The sequence below is a fragment of the Trachinotus anak genome, unplaced genomic scaffold (genome assembly GCF_046630095.1).
Source record: "Trachinotus anak isolate AG129_WGS33_773 ecotype Australia unplaced genomic scaffold, CSIRO_AGI_Tana_v1 ptg000008l, whole genome shotgun sequence".
NCBI lineage: Eukaryota > Metazoa > Chordata > Actinopteri > Carangiformes > Carangidae > Trachinotus > Trachinotus anak.
The window spans coordinates 10,134,705-10,155,000 of NW_027273859.1; the positions used below are offsets into that span (position 1 = coordinate 10,134,705).

Here is a 20,296-nt window from a genome sequence, read left to right on the forward strand (position 1 = left end):
TGAGTGGCAGACAGTCTGACAGGCAGCATAGGAGCCGTCACGAGTGCCCTTACCCGTAGCTTGACCTTTAGTGACAATCAATCCTGTGTGAACGTGTCCTGTGAAGGCTAAAGGAATTATCAAGCTACAGGCCCTCTGGCGTCATTTATCTACAAGCTGGAGGTCACACAGGTCTTAGAAAAACAAGTGGCTCCAGTGGTATCCCATCACTGTTAATAGATCAGATTAGCTCTGATGACTGATTAAAGAAATTTGATAACAGCCAGGTAACCTATGGTATCTGTGTATGTTTTCTTCTGAAAGAAATATAAACAGCCTTTTCATAAGTAGCATTTCCAAAATAAGGTACAGCCTGTTTTGCATTGATTTGTGATTCTGGAAACAGCAGTTATGAGTTTCATGAATATTTTTTCAAAGCTTGGAAAGGCAAAAAGAAGGGGCCTGTAATTTGGCTCCAGACGAACCAAAGTTGAATTCATCTTGGTCTGTGCCGAGCTTATCAGCCACAGTGGACTACTGAATCCCTGTGTGTGTGTGTGTGTGTGTGTGTTTGCGTGTGCACGAGTGTGTTCATGTATGCTTTATGAGCGTGCGTGTATGAAAGAGAGCAATCAGGCACAGCTGTACCTGCCCTCGCTTGGCAGAGCACAGCATTTGCCTGCACAAAAAACAGAAGGTTTTGATATGGCGGAGAGGCAGTCATTTGGCCGATCTAATGGTGGCTCCCATAGGATCCATATCTGTGTGCAAACACCGGGCCAGAAAAGAGAATGGAGTATACACTCATAAAACCGGCTGAATATTTTATCATATTCATCCCCGCCCCCAGCCTCCACACGCTGACATCACCAGCATGCCTCCTCTGCACTCCCCCACATACATGTTTTTTTTTGCACATGCACACACAGACAGGAACATTCACCTTTAGAAAGCGTCATTCAAGCTTCTTTGAGAGCATCTGTGACTGGTCTGCTGCGTCTCTGCGTTTATTGCAGTTGAGATGTTTCCCTTTTTGTCAAAATGCATCTCTGCAGGTGAATTCAGATCTAAAGACATTCTCGCCCTGGGGACGTCTCCAGCGTTCTCTTCTCTCATCCTTCAAACACAATCCCTCCCGTAGCCTTTTATCTGCCCCCCCCGGCACACACACACACACACACACACACACACACACACACACACACACACACACACACACTCTGCTCTCCCCCACCCCACACCCAGCTCTCTCCAGTCTGCGGTTCTGTTTCCTGCCAGCCAGCTCCTGTTGCTGCCTGAGCCCAGCTCGTTAAGGGAAACACTGGTGCATGGTCCTCTTCACCTTCCCTCTGCATCGCCTTTTAATTAGACAGCTGTTTGTGTGTGCGCGTGCGATGGAATACATCGATGTGCGTAGTGTGTGTTGTGCGTAGTGTTTGTATGGCAGGCTGGAGTGTTTTCAGTCACATGAGTCATCTTTTGGAAGTTATTGATATCACAGTGGCTTGTTTGTTTCTCTGATGTTCAACCCAGGCATCACAAAGCAGTGTGCTGAAACTGTTGACTACACTTCTTTGTTAAATCTTTCTCAAATCTAAACTTCAGTCAAGTTCATTCACACCGTGATCTTGAACGTTTGTGTTTACAATGGTAATTAAGGTATTACATATATTAATATGACATTATACATTTCTTTATTCCAGTCAATGCAGGCACTGCTTTTTTCTGCATTTGTGCAAGCCATGTGTTTTCTGGGCTTAAAACCTACCATCTGTATTGGTACAGTGGAAGACGGGGTTGTTCCCACCTCCGTCATAATAGAATCAGACCTGCTCCTCATCCCCTCTTGTCAAGAGTGTCTCTCTCCCATATAATCCCATTAACAGCACTTTACTGAAGTAGTGGCCCTGCAGGACATGCAGTTTGGACAGAGGGCAAACTGTGAGCTCTTTAACACCTCACACATTCCCACCTCTCTCTCTCTCTCTCTCTCTCTCATGCTCATCAGTCTAGTATTGCTCTCTTTCTCTCTCAACCCCAGTGGTTTTATTGAAAATACCTATATTTTGATTTTGAATGATCTCACTTCAGGTTCCCTGTGATGATCAGAGAATGTGCCTGTCTCTGTCCACTAAGGCGGAGGCTCCACACACCCGTATTTATTAATAGTGATTTTCTCTTCTGTGAGATCTGGTAGGCCATAATCCAACTGTTTACGTCTCCATGGAAACCAGGCTTGTCCCATAGGCTCTGCCAGTTTGTGATGATAGCCTTGGTTGTTTGGAGTATATCAGAGCTTATAGGTCCAAAGTGAAATAAGGAGGATTTTCAAAGGCATATTCACACAGCTGCAAGGCAAGACATTACCACATAGCTCAACACAGCAGTGAAGTGGTGGGCAGCACGCTGCTGTTCAAGGGAAAGAAATAAAACACACACCAGGGGCTCAGAGTCACAATACTCGCATACCACCAAGCCCAGCCATCAAGAGCAGCTCTGCTGCATGACATAAGGGGCTAATTATGCTAAGTACAATACATTACCTCTAGCATGTGCTATGAAAGCAGCCATTTCTCTAATGTGCTGCAGAATATAAACATACTTAGTGGAGGAGGCTGATAGAGGAGAATCAGCAAGAAATCCTAAACCACTGTCCTTGTCAGAGGAAAGAAATGGAATAATGTTAGCCAAGCTTTTCTGATTAACATGTCATCTCAGCCCTCCCCTGCCGCCTCCTTATCCTTTTTCTCCTCTTTCCTAGGCAGAACTAGTTTACCTTTCATTAGGAGACCCTTGGTGTAAAATGTGTTTGCTGATTAGAGCAAGCAGTTTATCAACAGTTCATAAAGGACGGTGTTAGGATTAATCAAATCAGCACACATCCGGAGAAGGGCTGGACTCTGTAAACACAATCAGATCTGACTCTGCAGACGAAATGAGAGAAGTAGGGGAGAGAGAGTAAGAACAGCGAGGAAGGAAAGATAAGTGCAGAAAAGAAATGGAATCAAATTAGAATTAAGTCAATTTGGCAGAAATTATGTATTTCGGGCAATTATTTCTCTCCCAGACAGAATGTTATTTTGCGATACTGCTGGGGAGTCAAAATGAGCAGTGATGAGAGAGGGCTGCAGTCACAAGTGAGAGAGATATGGTCCCAGTGTCTGTCCCTGAGCCAAACACAGTGCATCCTCTGTAACTGGCAAGGCTGGCTCCTCATTATCTACCTATCTTGGCTTCCATCTGAGGAGAAAATGCAGCGTTGCAGTCTCACTTTGGAGGGACACTGATCACAAGAGCAACTCATCTCAGCTGGAGAAAGATTGCGCTCCCCCCTTTCCCTTTCTCTCCCCATGTCTCCCACCGCACTCCGTTGAAGACAGACAGGGATGAGGAATCCTCTCTGTTTTCTGCTCAGAAAAGTGGAAGTTTGAGTCGGGGAGATGGAGCAAAGCTTCAAAAGGCACATGTAATTGAGCAGCCCTCGATAGGCTATCTGGGAACATGAAACAGCAACAGTTGTGACGGAGGGTAATTGCCTCCCTGGGCCCGTATAATGCCTTGTCGAGTCTTTAAACTTGAGCAAATTGCTGGAAGTCCTTATGTCAGCAGGTAATTGGTTCCAGGCATCAGCAGCTATGTGAAATGAAGGAAAGATAGGTTGGTGAGGTGTATGTGTGCATTTGGAAAAAGAATGTATGAAAGATTCAAAGAAAAGTGTTTGTCTTTAAAAGCGTCTGTGGGAGCGTTCTGTTGTATTGATTTTTTTTCTCAACAGCGTGCTTTGCTTTTCATTTATTCAGAGGGCTCGATACTTTCATTATGTGGCGCTAGAGCAAAGTAAAAATATCTCCTCTCTGAGGGCGCATTTCTTCAAATTACATCTTGATGCATTTGTGGAATAATATCTATGTAAATTTCCAGACAGCGCGGCTGTAAAACTGAAAGCAAGTGGCCAGTTTCATAACATATGGCTGTGAAAACTACTTTGATGAACAACTCAAAGCAGAAACTACATCGGGTGGTTCATCCTTAGCTGTTGCTGACTTTTGACTTGGCCCCTAACATGACCCACCCAGGTCATCCCTGCTGCTGAGGCTCCAAGCTAGACAAGATGGGCAGCACTGTGGCCTTAACTGTCAGGGTGTCTGTCCTCTCTTCTGGCCTGAATCCAACCCCTCCTCCTGGATGGAGGCTGCAGAGTGGAACCTCAGGAAGGAGATGCTTTATTAGCTGGCCCTGCATGATTAATTGAACATCTGTTCACACAAAGACAGCTGACCCCAATTCCCAGCTGTTTACCCTCTGTATAAACAGTTAATAAGCCGGCAGTGAATGTGTCACATAGGAGGTCATGGCTGCATTTTGTGAAAACCTCTCCCTTTCACTGCTAAACCTCTCCTTTTGCAATTTGTAGATGTTGCTATGTGTAGTTTTATTTTCTTGGGTGGACACCGCTTGAGAATATGGCAGGTAGACTAGATGAGAATACACAGAATATTGCTCTCTATGTTTTTAGCTTGAGGGGTCTTGCCTGCAGTCAGTCAGCCCATCAGTCAGCCTGTTGGCCCCCCACAGCTCTGGTGTGAAGCTAAACCTCCTCTCCTCCCCCTCCTGATTAGCGGTGTCTTTGTTCCGTTGGTGGTGGCATGCCATGAAGCGTGATTGCAGTGGGCAAACTGATGGCTTTAAAGTGAGCCTGCTGCTGTGTTGATCTGCATCAGACTTTACCCCCCTCCTTACTTTGCAAAGACAGAATCAAATCAGGTTTTGTTTGTTGTTTGGTCTCTGAGCTGTAAGCCTCCTAAGAGATTTGGGAATTTAGATTTTTTTTTTTTTACCATTTGCTGTGCAGTACTTCTGGCTAAGGGACGTTTAAGTGTGGGTGGGGAATCTGTGATGCAAAGGCAACAAAATTACTTACTATTGATGGAATGTGGGTATAATTAATGGGGCTATTTGAGATTTTTTTTTCAGTTTATTACCTTGCTGTTTTCTTAATTGCTGTCTATCTTTTTCTCTGTCTCTCTGTTCATAGGCTGCGTCAATGGCACTGAGCAGCTTGGGCCATGTATATACAGCCATAGGGGACTATCCAAACGCCCTAGCCAGTCACAAGCAGTGCGTCCTGCTGGCCAAGCAGTCCAAGGATCAGCTGTCTGAGGCTCGCGAGCTGGGAAACATGGGGGCCGTCTACATCGCCATGGGAGACTTTGACAACGCTGTCCAGTGCCACGAGCAGCACCTGGGAATTGCCAAGGCCCTGGAAAATAAACGAGAGGAAGCACGGGCCTACAGTAACCTGGGCAGTGCCTACCACTACCACCGTAACTTTGACAAGGCCATGTCCTACCACACTCATGTTCTGGAGCTTGCCCAAGAGTTGGAGGAAAAGTCCATCGAGATGAGAGCCTACGCAGGGCTGGGTCACGCTGCCCGCTGCATGCAGGACTTGGAGAGGGCCAAGCAGTACCATGAACAGCAGCTGTCAATAGCTGAGGGTTTGAAGGACAGAGCCGCAGAGGGAAGGGCCTCCTCCAATCTGGGTATGTATGCAAAATCGCAAATACTCATAACTTCCCTGTCAGGTGATAATAACATGGACATCAATGTCTTCCATATGTTCAGTGCCTGGTGGATTATGTGATCTCTATGATAACATCTTAACATATAGTATACTGAATAATAATATGTAACTATCATTATCTCAACTTTTAGGATATTATAAATGATAGTAGTTTGTAATAAGTTCTAAATCTTAAACCAGATAATGTTTTATACATCTCTGTTGTAGGAAAGACTGTAATATTGTTGGATTATGATGAGGTGAGTTTGATTAGAGCGGTTGTGTTGCTTCACTTGCCAGTCAGGTGAAATCAAAGAAGTTTGAGTAATACATCAATAAGACACCAAGATACTGCACAGTTGTTTATGATGCTATGAGACAGGATTTTACAACTATGGAAAGTTTATACAGCAACAATCATTTTATAATCTGTCTCAAGAGAATTGTGTTGTCCATGATACTAAGTAATCTACCAGGAATGTGCACTCGCATGCATTTGATTGGTCAGGGCCAGCACCTCGCTGGATGTGTTGCCTTGTGTTGCAGCAAGCTTCAAGCCAGGTTCAACTTTTTATACACATCGCTGTCTATGTTTTGCTGCAGGCCTCTATTGTTGGTCTGAACATGGCCTTTGTGTGCAAGTTGCAATCAGTCAATACTGTCTATGCTTAAGTGTGAGCGTTGATCACTGGAGTGAATCTCACAGGGACACATGGTTGAGTTTTGGTATTTGTGTTCTCTGCACTGATTAGTGAGATTCCCCAAAATACTGTAATCCCTCCTTCAAGGATCAGGGTGTCATCTCACCACCTCAGACTGAAATCCACTCGTATAGTGTATGTAGTGGATGATGTATTCCTTTGAGATTCCTCTTTGACCCTTGTAAGTTGTGGACAATGTGAAGGTTCGTGTCCAGCGGCACATATGATAAATCTATTTCTTAGCACATCCTCAGAGATAAGGAAACACCTGGCAGTTAGATAATAAGAAACCTTGCATAGTGGAAGGAGGTGAACTGATTGTTTGCTTCAAAATTGGATTTTATTTTAGCTACATTAAATGCTGCAGTGAGACAGAACTAGGGAGGAGAGATGAGACAATGAGACTGAATATCACTATTCAATAACACTGCTCTATGTGTGTTCTTAGGTTGTTTATGCTACAAATGTAGTCCTGCTTAACCTTTTATTGTTTTGCCGATACAGTATAAAAGCTTCTATTTCCTGCGAGTGTTTCCACTCTGTTGCTGGCTGCATTCTTTTATTTGTCTTCATTTAAATAAGCAGTTTACTTATTGTTGTTTTCATTTATATTTATGGGTAGTGAGACCTGAGTGGTTTGTTACTTGTAGGCAGAGGCCAGCAGTATATTACTGTATTATCACTGTTTTATGTAAAGTTGTTTTGGGGTTGCATTATGTTCTACAGTGAACATTAGCCAGTAGATGATGCAAGTATAAGGTAGTGGAGTTCAGCGCTTTTGCATATGACCCAGGGAAGAGGAGGGTGCACATTAGAGCTAACAGTCAGGGATGTATGTACGATGATGGAGGATGATGAAGGTCAGCATATATCACACACAGTCAGAGTGTAAATAAACCACCATAAAAATGTATAATTTTTCACGGGAAATGTCTCCACATTAATCTGCTCAGCTCTCACCTTCACACTGACTTGGACTTAATCACGTCTTGAGATGAAAAGTGGCGTGAAGATAAATAAAAAAAAAAAAAAGGAGATGGGGGAAATTAAATATACAGCCAGGTCTCTTGATTGAAACTTAAAATGTAATTATTATAGCCAAACCCTGCTAAAATTAAATGATTACCAATGTAACCTTGTGGAGTCTGCTAATATAATGATAAAAGGAACCTTGGGGATGAAGGTGTCTCTGGATATTCAAGACCCATGAGATATATGGTATGGCCAATTCTCCTGTATTTAGTCCAGCAGTTACAACCTACGCTGGATGACTTATGACAGCCATCAAGATGGTAGTAAACCTGACTCTAATGGACAACTAAGAGGCATAATAGTTCCTCCCAGATGATTTATTCTTTAACCTAATGCGTGAAAGTGTGCAGGCAGAGAGTGGGGTTAATCAGCCAAACATAAATTGGAGTTGTCCTTTGACCAGCCTAATGGTCGCACATCCTGTGTTGCTCTCAGCTCCAACACACACCTGATTTTAGAAGAGAGTTGGCAACTGGTTGTCATAAATTAGTGAGAACACTTTATGATGCTGCAGCACATGAGAGCTTTATGTCAAGTGGTCACTACACTGAGTGTCAGGCAGCCAATTTATTTCTATCCTTAGTATGATCACCATTATGGCAGCTAGAGTGCTCCTATTCATTAATAGTTGCAACATTACAGTTTTCCCGTCCATGACAGAGTAATGATAGTGTAGTTGATGCAGTGTCACAGACCAACTCCAACTGGTGACAGAGCAGAAACGAAATGAGTGGGTGGTAGCGATGAAGCCTGTTGCTCCATGGAGATGTCCTGGACAAGCTGGAGCATCATGATGCAGTAACTCTTGACACCCGGGGGGGGGGGGGCCTCACTGCCATTGCTGCCTGCTCTGTTGGTACTTCTTGTCTGTTTTCTTTCTCTCCTCTTTTCTCACTTTTTGACGCCTCCCTCTCTCACTCTCTCCATCTACTCCCCTCACCCCTACTGATTGTAATCTGCAGCTGTCAAGCTCCCAGTAATTGAAACTGACTTGATGAATCGCTTAATTACCTTTAATAGCTGATTCAAGAGGAGCTGAATAATGAAGATAACAGAGAATGGAGTGGAGGTTGCGAAGCATCAGTCTGTAATTGCCCCATTGTTGTTGTTGTTGTTGTTTTTGTTTGCGGCAGTGGGGCGCACGTTGTTATTCCGTCATCAACACCCGCGAGCCTGCCTAGCACAAGAAGATATAAAACTAACAGGATGTTGTTTCACACTTCAAAAAAAAAAAAAAAAATGCTGTCTTTACCCGCGCACAAAGAGGGGAAGAATGATCGAGTGCAGATTAACAGCAGCGATAAAAGCAAAAACCACTGGGCGAGAGATGGGAAGAAGAAGTTGCAGAAACAGGAAAGAACAAACTTTTATTATGCCCTCTCAGCTTGTTGTTAATGTTGCGTGTAGTGTGGGTGGAGCAGCGGCTGACATGGCTGTGAGGTACAGTTGTGTAGAGATCACCATGCTTTAATATCTAACCATGATGCCCAGCGGTACCAGCAGTCCTGGCACAGCACACCCTGACCTATAAAGGATATGAAAATGTTGCATTCCAGCCCCATTTATTATTCATTAATTGGCTAACTTACCCCCCAGTCAGCAATATTTAATATCTGAGAGAGGACTGAAGCAGTAGGTTCCCATGTAGTTCACATTTCTGGTATTCATGAAACAGAATCTAAATTGTATTATTTTCCCTTACATTTCACTTCAAAGAGACTTTAAATAAGTTTGTTTGGAAGCATTTGTGTTTTATCCTTTTAGTCTTTCTTGTTCATGCTATTTGCGCAGTTCACACCTCCTCCTTTTGACCATGTATCTCAAAGAAGTCACTTGAATTGTTGTCTCCATCAGTTGTGGGGGCTAGAGGTAGAAGTCCTAATTAAGCTTTTTTTTTTTTTTTTTTTTTACCCCAGCTTCTTTTTATCCAACATCCCTAGGGACGGCTTTCTTGCTGATGTTCACAGAAACAAAGCAACAGAAAGAGGAAAACGATAGGAAGAAGAGTTCACAAAACAATACAGAATCAAGACAATGTGCACTGCGATGCCCTGTATTCACATCTCGTCATTGGTCTCTAAAAAAAATAATAATAATAATTTCTGTATTGAATTAGTTTCAGACCTTTCATGATAAACCCCTTTCGCAATTACAGCTTTTTCCATTCACAGGTCATGTGGGAATGAGCGCTGGAGTTCACATTCCAGAAAATCAGTTGAGAAAATCTGCTTTGTCCCGACATCTGATTACCAGTTTTTATTACATGTCCGACAGTGACAATGTCACATCAGTAGAATAAGCTTCAATATTTGTGTTTTTAAAAGGCTTTATTTGTCAGTGGTGAAATATAGTAACATCCATAACCCTGAGACTGAGAGCTCTTAGGCGTCTGATCATGAGAGGAATTAGGTTAGAATAGGCTGTTAAATGAATGGGATATAAGTAGGTAGAATAATCAGACAATTAGACAACAATGACAGCACCTTTTCAGTACTGTTTTCAGACTGCCCACAGCAGGTGCAAACTAAAGACAGGGACCAGACTTGCCTGGGGCCTTGATGCATAGAGATTATTCAGTTTTGTGCCTAAGCCTTTGGGAGCGGCAGTGAGTGTAGATATATTATTAGTCTGACCAGGAAAGGGAGCAGGAGAGTGCTGAATTTACGGAGGAATTTAGTGAGCCTAATGGCCCAGACAGGATGAATGAAAGAACGCTGTAAGGAGGAAGGCAGAGAAAGAGCCTAACAAATACAGAAAAAGTGCATTTATCTGAGATCGGTGACATCTTTAACTGTCCATTAATGACTGGGTAAACACCACAAGTAAATATTAGCAGGCCTGCAAAAGGAGAGAGGGAGCAAAGGGAACAATGGTTGGAAAAGAGGTGAAGTGGTGGTGGGATTATTTAGATGCCAGTCTTACTAGAGAGATTTTTGCTGGCTAGCTGATCTTTGCAGCCTGGCCCCAAATTTCTGTTTGTTGGAAAAGCAGCAGACGCTCGCTGCCTCCCCCAGCACGGCCCCCTTCAATCCTGACAGGGGACCATGCCAGAAACTGGACTCGAGCCCCTGCGAAACATGCTCCTCTGTTCCTTGTGCTTACACTAACGTTTTGCTCACTGTATGCAGTTATTATTCTCCTCACTGCACAACCATTAAATGAAACAAAAGAGCTGTAGCATTCTACTGCTTTAAGCAACTGTGCCCCTTTTTTCTACACATCTGCAAATTCAGCATGAAATGTGATCCGTTCCTAAGCAGAAAGACGACTGCGCTGTGCAAAAAAAAAAAAGTTGAGTGGAGACATTGAACATTGTTGGTTTAAGTGGTAGGAGGAATCAGATGTCATGCGTGTGGACGGTGCAGCAACAGTTGGCTTAGTGAGCTGAAGGAGGAGGGGTGGGGGGTCAGCTGGAGCAGAGAGGAAGGCTGTTCAGCTGGAGCTGCAGGAGGACAAGTGCAGCACTCTGTCTGCGTGTTTCTGTTTCTGTGGAACACCCACTCAGCATTTGTCCATCTATCCATACTATGATACTATGTGCTCTTCTTTATAAATCTCCCTTCTTCCTGTCCTGCTGTCAGTCAGACTGTAGGGGATGTCTATGTCTGCGAGCAAGGATTTGTTACCTTAAACCCAGACCCCCAGCTCTGCCCCCCCCCGCTCCTGCAGACCCCAGGAGGGGCTGGTGTCTGCCTCAGCTCACTGCTTCCCCCAACAGATCTTAACAGACACTATCATACACCTCAGTAAGGACAGTTTGCATATAATAATTGAGTCTTTCAACTTCCATTCACCAAAACATCGTAATACAGTGTGATATGGAATTGATTTCTCAGTCAGACACATTGCATCTATTATTAATAACCTTCATCTCATTTCCTTCAGCAAAGGTTGGTGCAAGCAGTTCTGAAAATATTTGCTAGTAATACATCAAATCTAGAAATTATGAAATGTATTCAAAGGTACTAAACTACTGTTCTGTTAGGACAGAATGCATTATGAATATTGGAATTTCCTTCAGAGATTGGCACTCTCCATTTTGATATTTTACACGTGCCAATCTCCTGCAGTGGCGCCTCGAATTAGCATCAAAATGTCCACAATCACCGGAATCCCAGCATCCTGCTCTGGTTTTTTCACTTCTCAAACGTGAATGTAAATTATAATGTTGACCTCATTCTAAAATATAAATGAGGAACACACCCAGCTCATTATCTCGGGCTCAGGCTGGTCATCTCTACTCTATTTCTAGTATCACCCCAGCCCAGTGGCAGCAGCACCATTGTTGGTGAAATCCTCTTAGCTAACTGAAGGCAGCAGCGCTCTGGAGCTCCAGAGCTCCTGGAAGAATGACACAGTGATTTACTCAGAACACGACACCATCCCTCAAAGTCATCACTGCAGCATATCCCTCTATGTACAGCCAGCTGTGTAATGAGAAGTGACAACACACTGCCATGATTGCCATGCTTTTAATGTCTTTTGTTATGGGGGGGTGGATAGGGCTCGGGATGGATAGGGCCCTGCATAAAAGTATCTGAATGAAGTGGTGTGTGCTTTATCCTGGTTCTTCACTGTCTTGATCTCAAGCCCATGTGTAAAAGAAGAATAATTGAGCCATATTATTTAATAGATTATGTTCAAGTGCATTTAGTGTGCATCACATATGTACAGTGTTGTTTAAATAAGAGGTTAAATTGAATTCCAGGACTGATATTTTGTTGAGGTCATTTTGATTTGGACAACATGCCACAATGGCGACTTTCGTTTGACCCCCTCCTCCCTCCCCCCTCACTACCTCCCACTTTTTGTGTTCCTGCAGTGTTTACCAGCATGTTTGGTATGGTCGTATCCTGCTGGATACTATTCCCAGAGGGTTCCATAATCCTTTTACCATATGGGGGGGCACAGAAAATATTTTCTTGCTTCAAGTGTGCCTCCAGGCATAGCCTAAGGCTTATGGCAATTTTGGCTGCAGTTTCCAAACCCAACCTCAAATCTAGCCATACATCCCAGCCTCTCTCCTGGCTGTCTCCTCTGCCCCTCTGCCGAACACCAGATCCATTTTTAGCCCGCAGCATGGAACATGTTTGCTAGTAATACATCAGTAGGCATTATATCTTCAGTAAGATCAGCCTCCGTTGGGGAAAGCATAACCTTGTGAGTGACTTTGTGGCGAGAGCTGTCATTGCTCCTCCAACTAGCCTTGCTGTGAATCTTAACATTCTTCCAGTAGGAGGAAAGACTCTGAAGAAAGCTAAGAGGTTTGCGCAGGGTGCAGGAAACATCTGTGCCAGTAGAACCTTAAAACCCCAAAACCTCATCGTCTACGCCTCATTCATTTATTTTGGCTTGAGAAAATAACTACAACTACAAAATAATACTCTATTTGTACTGTACATAGTCCAAAGAACCACATGGTTTTCACTCACTGCGAAGGTTTTCATCGTGAAGTTGTCATTCACAATCTGAATTCTTCCTGTATTATTTGGCAGGACTGCTTCTGTCTGTGTTCTACTCTCTGATGCTCCCAGCGTACTAATTCCTTAGGGCAGTGACCTGATGATTACAAGGTCAGTTCATGTTGTATCACTTTAGCCTGAGACTGCAAGCAAGCAAACAAACAGCAAATCAGGTCTGATTTGTCAATAATTCTCTGCTCCATGCTGAGTCATGATGTGAATTAATTAGGCAGAGGATCTTTGATCTTTGAAAAATCCATCAATCAGTCGGCAGAAAGAAGTGCTGGATTTCTTTTTGGTGTTTTATTTTCAGGCACAGTGCAGGCAGGTTGAGTTTGAAGCTAATCTCCTCATTTAGACTTGATAGACTAATGTGCACTCTATGTGTTATACATGTCTGGTAATGTGTTAAACCGACATGCAGCACAGTGGCTCATACTGCAGATACACCAAAGCTTTTTTTCACTCTCATTGGTATGACGTGCTGCTTTTAATAGAGCCAACATTTGAATGCATATCCACATCACCGTATTACATCTGCAGTCGTTTGAGCCGTCTGTTTAGTTTCAGTCCCACTGTTTATGTAGCTTGTGTTCAGGCCCACGATGTGGCAGGTTTCGGATGAAATAAATGGGAAAACACACATGGCGGTAACTAATCCTGGCGGCACCATCACATGCTCACCACAAGCCACAGAGCCCCTCTTCGTCAATGGTTCCCACCCACTCTGGCTCCAGTGCCGTTTCCATCCCTGGTGTCCCATCACTGGCTGCACCCCAGTCCTAGTAGCCTATTAGTCTCTGTGCTGATGCAGCATGATGGCCGGGCTGTATGGTGGATGAAGAAATGCAGCCGGCTTCTTTGTCTCCATCCACCAGCCTGCAGCCATTCTCTCTCAGTGAGCTTTAATATTATTGCTGCACTCACTATCATTGAAAGCTGGGTGACAATACAAAAAGAGAGTCCCACAGATTAGTGGTGAATTTCTGAGGGAAGGAGGAGCGATATGGTAGATATGCCGTGATGTCTCTTTACTCTCTGCTGTTTATTTGTCAGCGTGTGTGAGTATGTGGGTGTGGGTGCACATTTGTTTGGATGTTGTGTCTGTGTATGTGTATGTGTGGTATGTGCCAGATGGCTGCCTGGCTGTGGGGTATAGCTATTATTTTTCAGATGATGGTATTTTATCAGAGATAATACGCTCAATGCACTGGGTTCTCTATTATTTATTGTTTCTCCACACTTATCTCATTTTTTTTCTTAAGTTGTTTGCTGAGCTTTCCATCAGCACTTCACAGTCTCCCCCATTTTTACTTCCTCTGTCTTTTTTCTAACTATTTCCAACCCTGTGGAAAAGTTGTTGATTTTGGTAAACTCCCTCTAAGACACAATCATCAAAGACAGCTTAGACACTCAAAAGGTTCTATTTTGGTGTTGTAATAACTCTGTTTGATGGCACTACATTTTAATTACCATAATTTTGTGGGAGAGTGTTGTGTAAGCAGAGAACAGATGGCTCGGAGAGCATATTTTAACAACCAAATGACTTGTTTTGTACATGAAGAGCTGACGAGGCACTTGAATTTTACTCCATTTTCCCCTCAATGGGTGTTTAACTTCATCCTCTCGCTCTCTCTCCTCTATCCACAGGCATCATTCACCAGATGAAGGGGGACTATGAGACTGCACTGAAACTCCACAAAACACACCTGGCCATTGCTCAGGAGCTGAATGATTACGCTGCTCAGGGCCGGGCCTATGGTAACATGGGTAATGCCTATAATGCCCTGGGAGCCTTTGACCAGGCTGTTCGCTACCACCGCCAAGAGCTGCAGATCTCCATGGAGGTCAATGACCGGGCCTCTCAGGCTTCCACCCATGGCAACCTGGCTGTGGCTTACCAAGCCCTTGGAGCCCATGACCGTGCTCTGCAGCATTACCAGAACCACCTCAACATAGCTCGTGAGCTCAGAGATGTCCAGAGCGAGGCGCGGGCTCTGGGCAACCTCGGCAACTTCCACTGCTCTCGAGGAGAGTTCCCTCAGGCCGTGCCCTACTATGAGCAGTACCTCCGGCTGTCCCCTGACCTCCAAGACATGGAGAGTGAAGGGAAAGTTTGTCACAATCTGGGTTATGCCCACTACTGTCTGGGCAACTATCAGGATGCCGTCAAATACTATGAGCAGGACCTAGCTCTAGCCAAGGACCTTCATGACAAACTGAGTCAGGCTAAGGCATATTGTAACCTTGGTTTGGCATTCAAGGCCCTAGGAGACTTCACTAAGGCAGAGGAGTGTCAGAAATATCTGCTGTCACTGGCCCAGTCTCTGAACAATGCACAGGCTCGCTTCAGAGCTCTGGGGAACCTGGGAGACATATTTGTCTGTAAAAAGGACGTGGCCGGAGCCATTCAGTTTTATGAGCAGCAACTGGCCTTAGCTCACCAGGTATGATCACACATTTCATCATATAAATAAGAAATGTCATGCAGAATGTAATTTTGATACCATTCACTCATGCCCCTGTGGATATTGTGAAATTCTTTCTTATTTCAGGTTAAGGAGCGGAGGATGGAGGCCTGTGCCTACGCTGCCCTCGGGGCCACCTACAGACTTGTGCAGAAATATGACAAAGCCCTGGGCTACCACACCCAGGAGCTGGAGGTGTACCAAGAGCTGGGCGATGTGTCAGGAGAGTGCAAAGCCCATGGTCACCTGGCAGCTGTCTACATGGCCCTGGGGAAGTACGCCATGGCCTTCAAGAGCTACGAAGAGCAGTTGGAGCTAGGTCGAAGGTTGAAAGATCCTGTCGTGGAGGCTCAGGTGTATGGAAACATGGGCATCACTAAAATGAATGTAGGGGTGATGGAGGAAGCTATTGGCTACTTGGAGCAGCAGCTTGCCACTTTGCAGCAGCTGAGTGGCAACGAGGCGGTAATGGACAGGGGCAGGGCCTATGGGAACTTGGGAGACTGTTATGAGGCTCTGGGAGACTTTGAGGAAGCCATCAAGTACTATGACCAGTATCTGTCAGTGGCCCAGAGCCTCAACCGCATGCAGGACCAGGAGAAGGCTTACAGAGGCTTAGGCAATGGACACAGGTGAGTCTTGCATTATCACTATTTCAGATTGATAGAAAAATACTCCTCAGGCTTTAATTAACGCACGAGTATCAATTTCCCTCAACTGTTGCAGCAGCTAATAATTGTACAGACTGGGTATTACTAATAATCACAGTAATCCTACTTGGCATATTATTTCTCTCCTTGCACTCACTTTCAAGGGCCACCATAGTTTAGAGACACCTTGCTGGATATGAGCTAGCTGTCTCAGCAGCAGCCTAGTGGTCCTGGCCTTATCTGTATGCAAAGAGGCTTTGGCACACAGATGTCTGAAAGCACAGTTATTTCAAGGCAACCTCTCACATCATGTGCCTCTTCTCTCTTCCATTTCTCCTTATTTGTCAAAGAGCTGATACCATCCGAGGAGACTGAACTGCAAAATAAAACACGAAAGGCTTGCTGAAATCCTCATCTCAGAGATGATTTTCTTCTTATTGTGCGTCATCAGCATGGCACCACAGCAATCACACACAGCAGTATTAGCCATGCATGAGTTCAGAGGGGAATAAAAGACATCACACGCAAACCTTTCTCGTCTTCCAACAGCTTTTTGTCAGGCACGTACATTATCACACAACATTAATTAAGCTGAAGGCTTTTATTCTTTTAATGCCCCATTTGAACCGGCATTCACCAGTTGTTGGTGTGGTTGAGACGGTGAATAAAATCTGTTTGAAGGCTGTGAAAGCAAATAAAATGTTGAGACGGGACGGGAGCAGGGATCCTTTGACAGATGATCCATCTCGTATTAGAGGGTGGTTAACAGTGTTACCCTTCAAAAACAGCCTAAATTTAGAATTTCATATCTTGGCTCAAACATTTCTCATACAGCCATCCCTACACACTGCAGTCTGTCAACTTCAGTAGCTGTCAGCACTGTGACGGGAGCTCTGCAAATGAAAGTTTTCCTGCAATGTCCGTTCCTTGTTGCGTTCTGAAAGCGCTCTGTTGCAAGAGAATAGATGTGTGTCTGGATGAATAAAGAGTATAGTTTCCCCTAGATATGAGATTTAAAAAAAAATACTTTAAATGTTGTAGGCTTCAAAGACATAAGAGTATGTGTTCATTTGATCAGAAAATGCCAATGACAGATGTTCTTTTAGGTTTGTTTGTCTTGTTTGCTTGTTATCTCACAATCTCCTAATCTGCTTCACTCTGACGCTCATTGGTTTTCTGTCGTCATCCGCAGGGCCATGGGAAACCTACAGCAGTCACTGGTGTGTTTCGAGAAGCGACTAGTGGTGGCTCATGAGCTAGGGGAGTGTGGAGGCAAGGCTCAGGCCTACGGCGAACTGGGTGCTCTCCACAGCCAACTGGGTAATTATGAGCAAGCTATCTCCTGTCTGGAGCGTCAGCTGGCCATTGCCCGTGACACCCAGGACAGACTACTGGAGGGCGATGCCAGCTGTGGTTTGGGCACTGTATATCAAGCGATGGGAGAGTACGAGACAGCCCTGCGATGCCACCAAAGTGACCTGGAGATTGCAGAGGAAGCAGGCAGCCCAACACGCCAGGCGCGCGCCTACGGCAACCTGGGCCTTACCTACGAGTCTCTAGGAAACTATGAGCGGGCGGTCGTGTTCCAAGAACAGCACCTGAGTGTGGCGGCTCAGACTAATGACTTGGCTGCCAAGACACTGGCCTATGGCAGCCTGGGGAGAACACACCATGCACTGCAAAACTACTCACAGGCTGTCATGTACCTGCAGGAAGGTGAGTGAGTCAGGGGGAACAGGAGAGAGGATTGCCTTTGTTGCCTGAGCTGATAGGCTTAGAGTTTGTGAATTCATGAATATAAAATTCAGAGCCTATTTGTAGCTAAGCCTTTGCCACATTTTTATTAGGCTGTGTGCATGTGTGTGTGTGTCTGCATGTGTGTGTGTTTGGGCTTTTGTGCTCATGTGTTATAAGTGCACAGGGGGATTTTGTGTGTATTATGCGTCTGTGTTGTCTTCTGTGCTGTAAAGGTATACCAGCATTTGTGTGTGTATGTCTGTGCAAACCTATCAGGATGCACGCCAAGGCATTTTTCCTGTTTACTGCTAGCTGTTCTTCACACCTCTGTATCTACTTTTCTCAGAGGGTTCTTTGCAGTGAGCTGCCAAAGGATCTTTTCACACAGTGGCTGACAGGCTCCTGCTTCTCACGCTTCATTGTCCCCCACAGATTATGGTGAAATAAAAACCTGCAGCTTGGCCCCTCAAAAAATTCATTATGTCAGTGACAGTGCAGGAAGTGTTTGTCACCGAGGACGTGATAAGTGGAAGCATCCATGGATGTGAGCTGAATGTCCACACCACCAGCCTCGCACATGCTCCCAGTGACAGTCCTCATGCTCCGGCACACCCACCGTGTTATGACCCAAACTCTGTTTGAATCCAAGCAAATTAATGCTCGTGTAAGAGAGCAGTTTTATGTTTCACCCTACATGGAGTAAATGCGAGGGAACATGAATACATCTCCTCTATCTCTCCTCCGTCGGCTTTATTAGAGTTAGCCAGGCCCGCAGTGACCCATACACCCTCTGCAGGCCGGCTTGTTGAGCTTTAATGGAAACAAAGGCGACAGTCCATTCTGTCTCCACCCTGTCCTCCTGTTGTCCCCTGCACTGTCCTTGTATTGTTCCTCGGTCTGGCTGTGAAAAAGAACAGTGCCTTCAGTATCGTTGACAGCCAATTATTTCTGGCCAACCTACCCAGACCGAAAAGTTGGCAAGGTTTTTTCTCTTCAGTTTTCTATTTTTTTCTACTCCTACTGCTAGTTTTTTGTTTTTTTCATTCTTCATGCTGCACTGCATGTTTTTTTTTGTTTTTGTTTCCTGAAAAAGATTAATTGGAAGGAGAGATAGAAAGGCAGCTCCAAAACTAGTGCAGATACTGGTGACAACATGTGACCTCCGACTCAGTGTGTGTGTATTCATATACATGCATGTGCGTGCTCGTGTGTCTGATGGTTATTCTGTGTTGCACAGTAATAGAGAATGATAAGGCTGCAGTGGAAGACACCAATTAACTGCTGACAGGCAAACATCATTTCTGTCACTTCAAGTGTTCACACCGCTCCCTGAGTTATCTTCCTGTGATTTTACATTAAAGGACATTGCACAGCGATGCCTCAATCTTAAACAGAAAAGGCATTTCACACCAAGATGCACTTTTCGACGATTAACACAATAGTGTCATTAAATCAATGGCCTCATTGTAGCGACTAATGGAGGTATTATAGTTTCTCCATGCTTGGTTTATGGAACAACAACTAATTGCACAACAATATTAACCCACAAAGGCAGTGTATGTTAGAAATGTGGGTGCATTAGAAATGCTAAAAATGCACCTGATTTGTGAAGCAGAAATAAATAGATAACATATTTATTTATACATATTGTAAATAAAAGAGAAATATGAATCATATATGCCCTATGGAAAAAAAATCAATGGAGTAGTCTATTCTATTATTCGTTCTATCATTTGTGTAATATGTATGTTTTGCATTAGAGATTATTATTAATATAGATTTGTATGTGAAAAACAAAAGAGGAATAATAAACTCAAGCACACCTGCATGGGTCAAACATGGTATGTTCATATACAGAGTAACATATGATGTTTTGTGTACAGTGTCATAAATTCTTTATATGTTAAACACAATAATAAAACTGTTTCAGGGATTCAAATAAAACACATTCATGTTGCTAGGCCTCAGAAGAGCCTTTCAGGGGGTATATAAAACTGAGTATATCAGTGTGAAATGTCCAGACCTTTCAACATTATATATGGATGTTTCACAGTTTTCTACTGTTTTTTTAAAAAAAAATTTTATTTTTTACAGTTTTTCTGTTATAAATGAATATTGGTTGCTGTTAAAGTGATGGTACACGTTGGTCTGATGTTATAGTGAGCTAATGATATACGCAGCTCAGTGTTGTTCACTCTGTTGTATTTTGACTATTTCTTAGGCTCAGGATAGACAAAATCTTTCTTTTCTTTCAAAAAAGTACTAAATACAAATATATAGATTTACTAATTTTAGTGATTAACATTTGAAAAACTAATTTGTGTAGTTTTCCATTGTGTCAGAAATTATTAATCAAGCTTTCACAAATACCAGTATTTAGTTCTGCAAATGTCAATACTGTCTGAGCATCATTGTAGAAATTTTTGTTGATGCAGGATGAATTAAAAATTGGCTGGGGTGTTTCTTCAATAATATACCATACAATACAACGACTATCATCTTCAGTATTTCCACAATATAGCAGAAGTCTGAGGAAGAGTTTTTCACACAGAAGTGGTAGATTTGGGTGTCATCATAGGAGAGAAAGAGGAAACACACCAGTGAGAATGCGTATCGTGAAAATGTCTCCAGGATTTTTTTTTTTTTTTTTTCCTCAAAAATTGTTTATGGTGCACCCTTACTATATGTGACACACTATTCTTTT

The 20,296-nt window shown here is 43.7% G+C and overlaps 1 protein-coding gene across 4 annotated transcripts in view; it reads left to right on the forward strand.

The window, feature by feature from the left end:
- Positions 1-20,296, forward strand: part of LOC139623874 (tetratricopeptide repeat protein 28-like) — a 166,168-nt gene that overhangs the window by 125,343 nt on the left and 20,529 nt on the right. For all 4 annotated transcript variants that reach the window (XM_071482478.1, XM_071482479.1, XM_071482480.1 and 1 more), the window contains 4 exons: positions 5,015-5,522; positions 14,388-15,184; positions 15,293-15,837; positions 17,048-17,571. In XM_071482478.1, the coding sequence (XP_071338579.1) occupies positions 5,015-5,522; positions 14,388-15,184; positions 15,293-15,837; positions 17,048-17,571 (2,374 nt within the window). The remainder of the gene's footprint in view (positions 1-5,014; positions 5,523-14,387; positions 15,185-15,292; positions 15,838-17,047; positions 17,572-20,296) is intronic.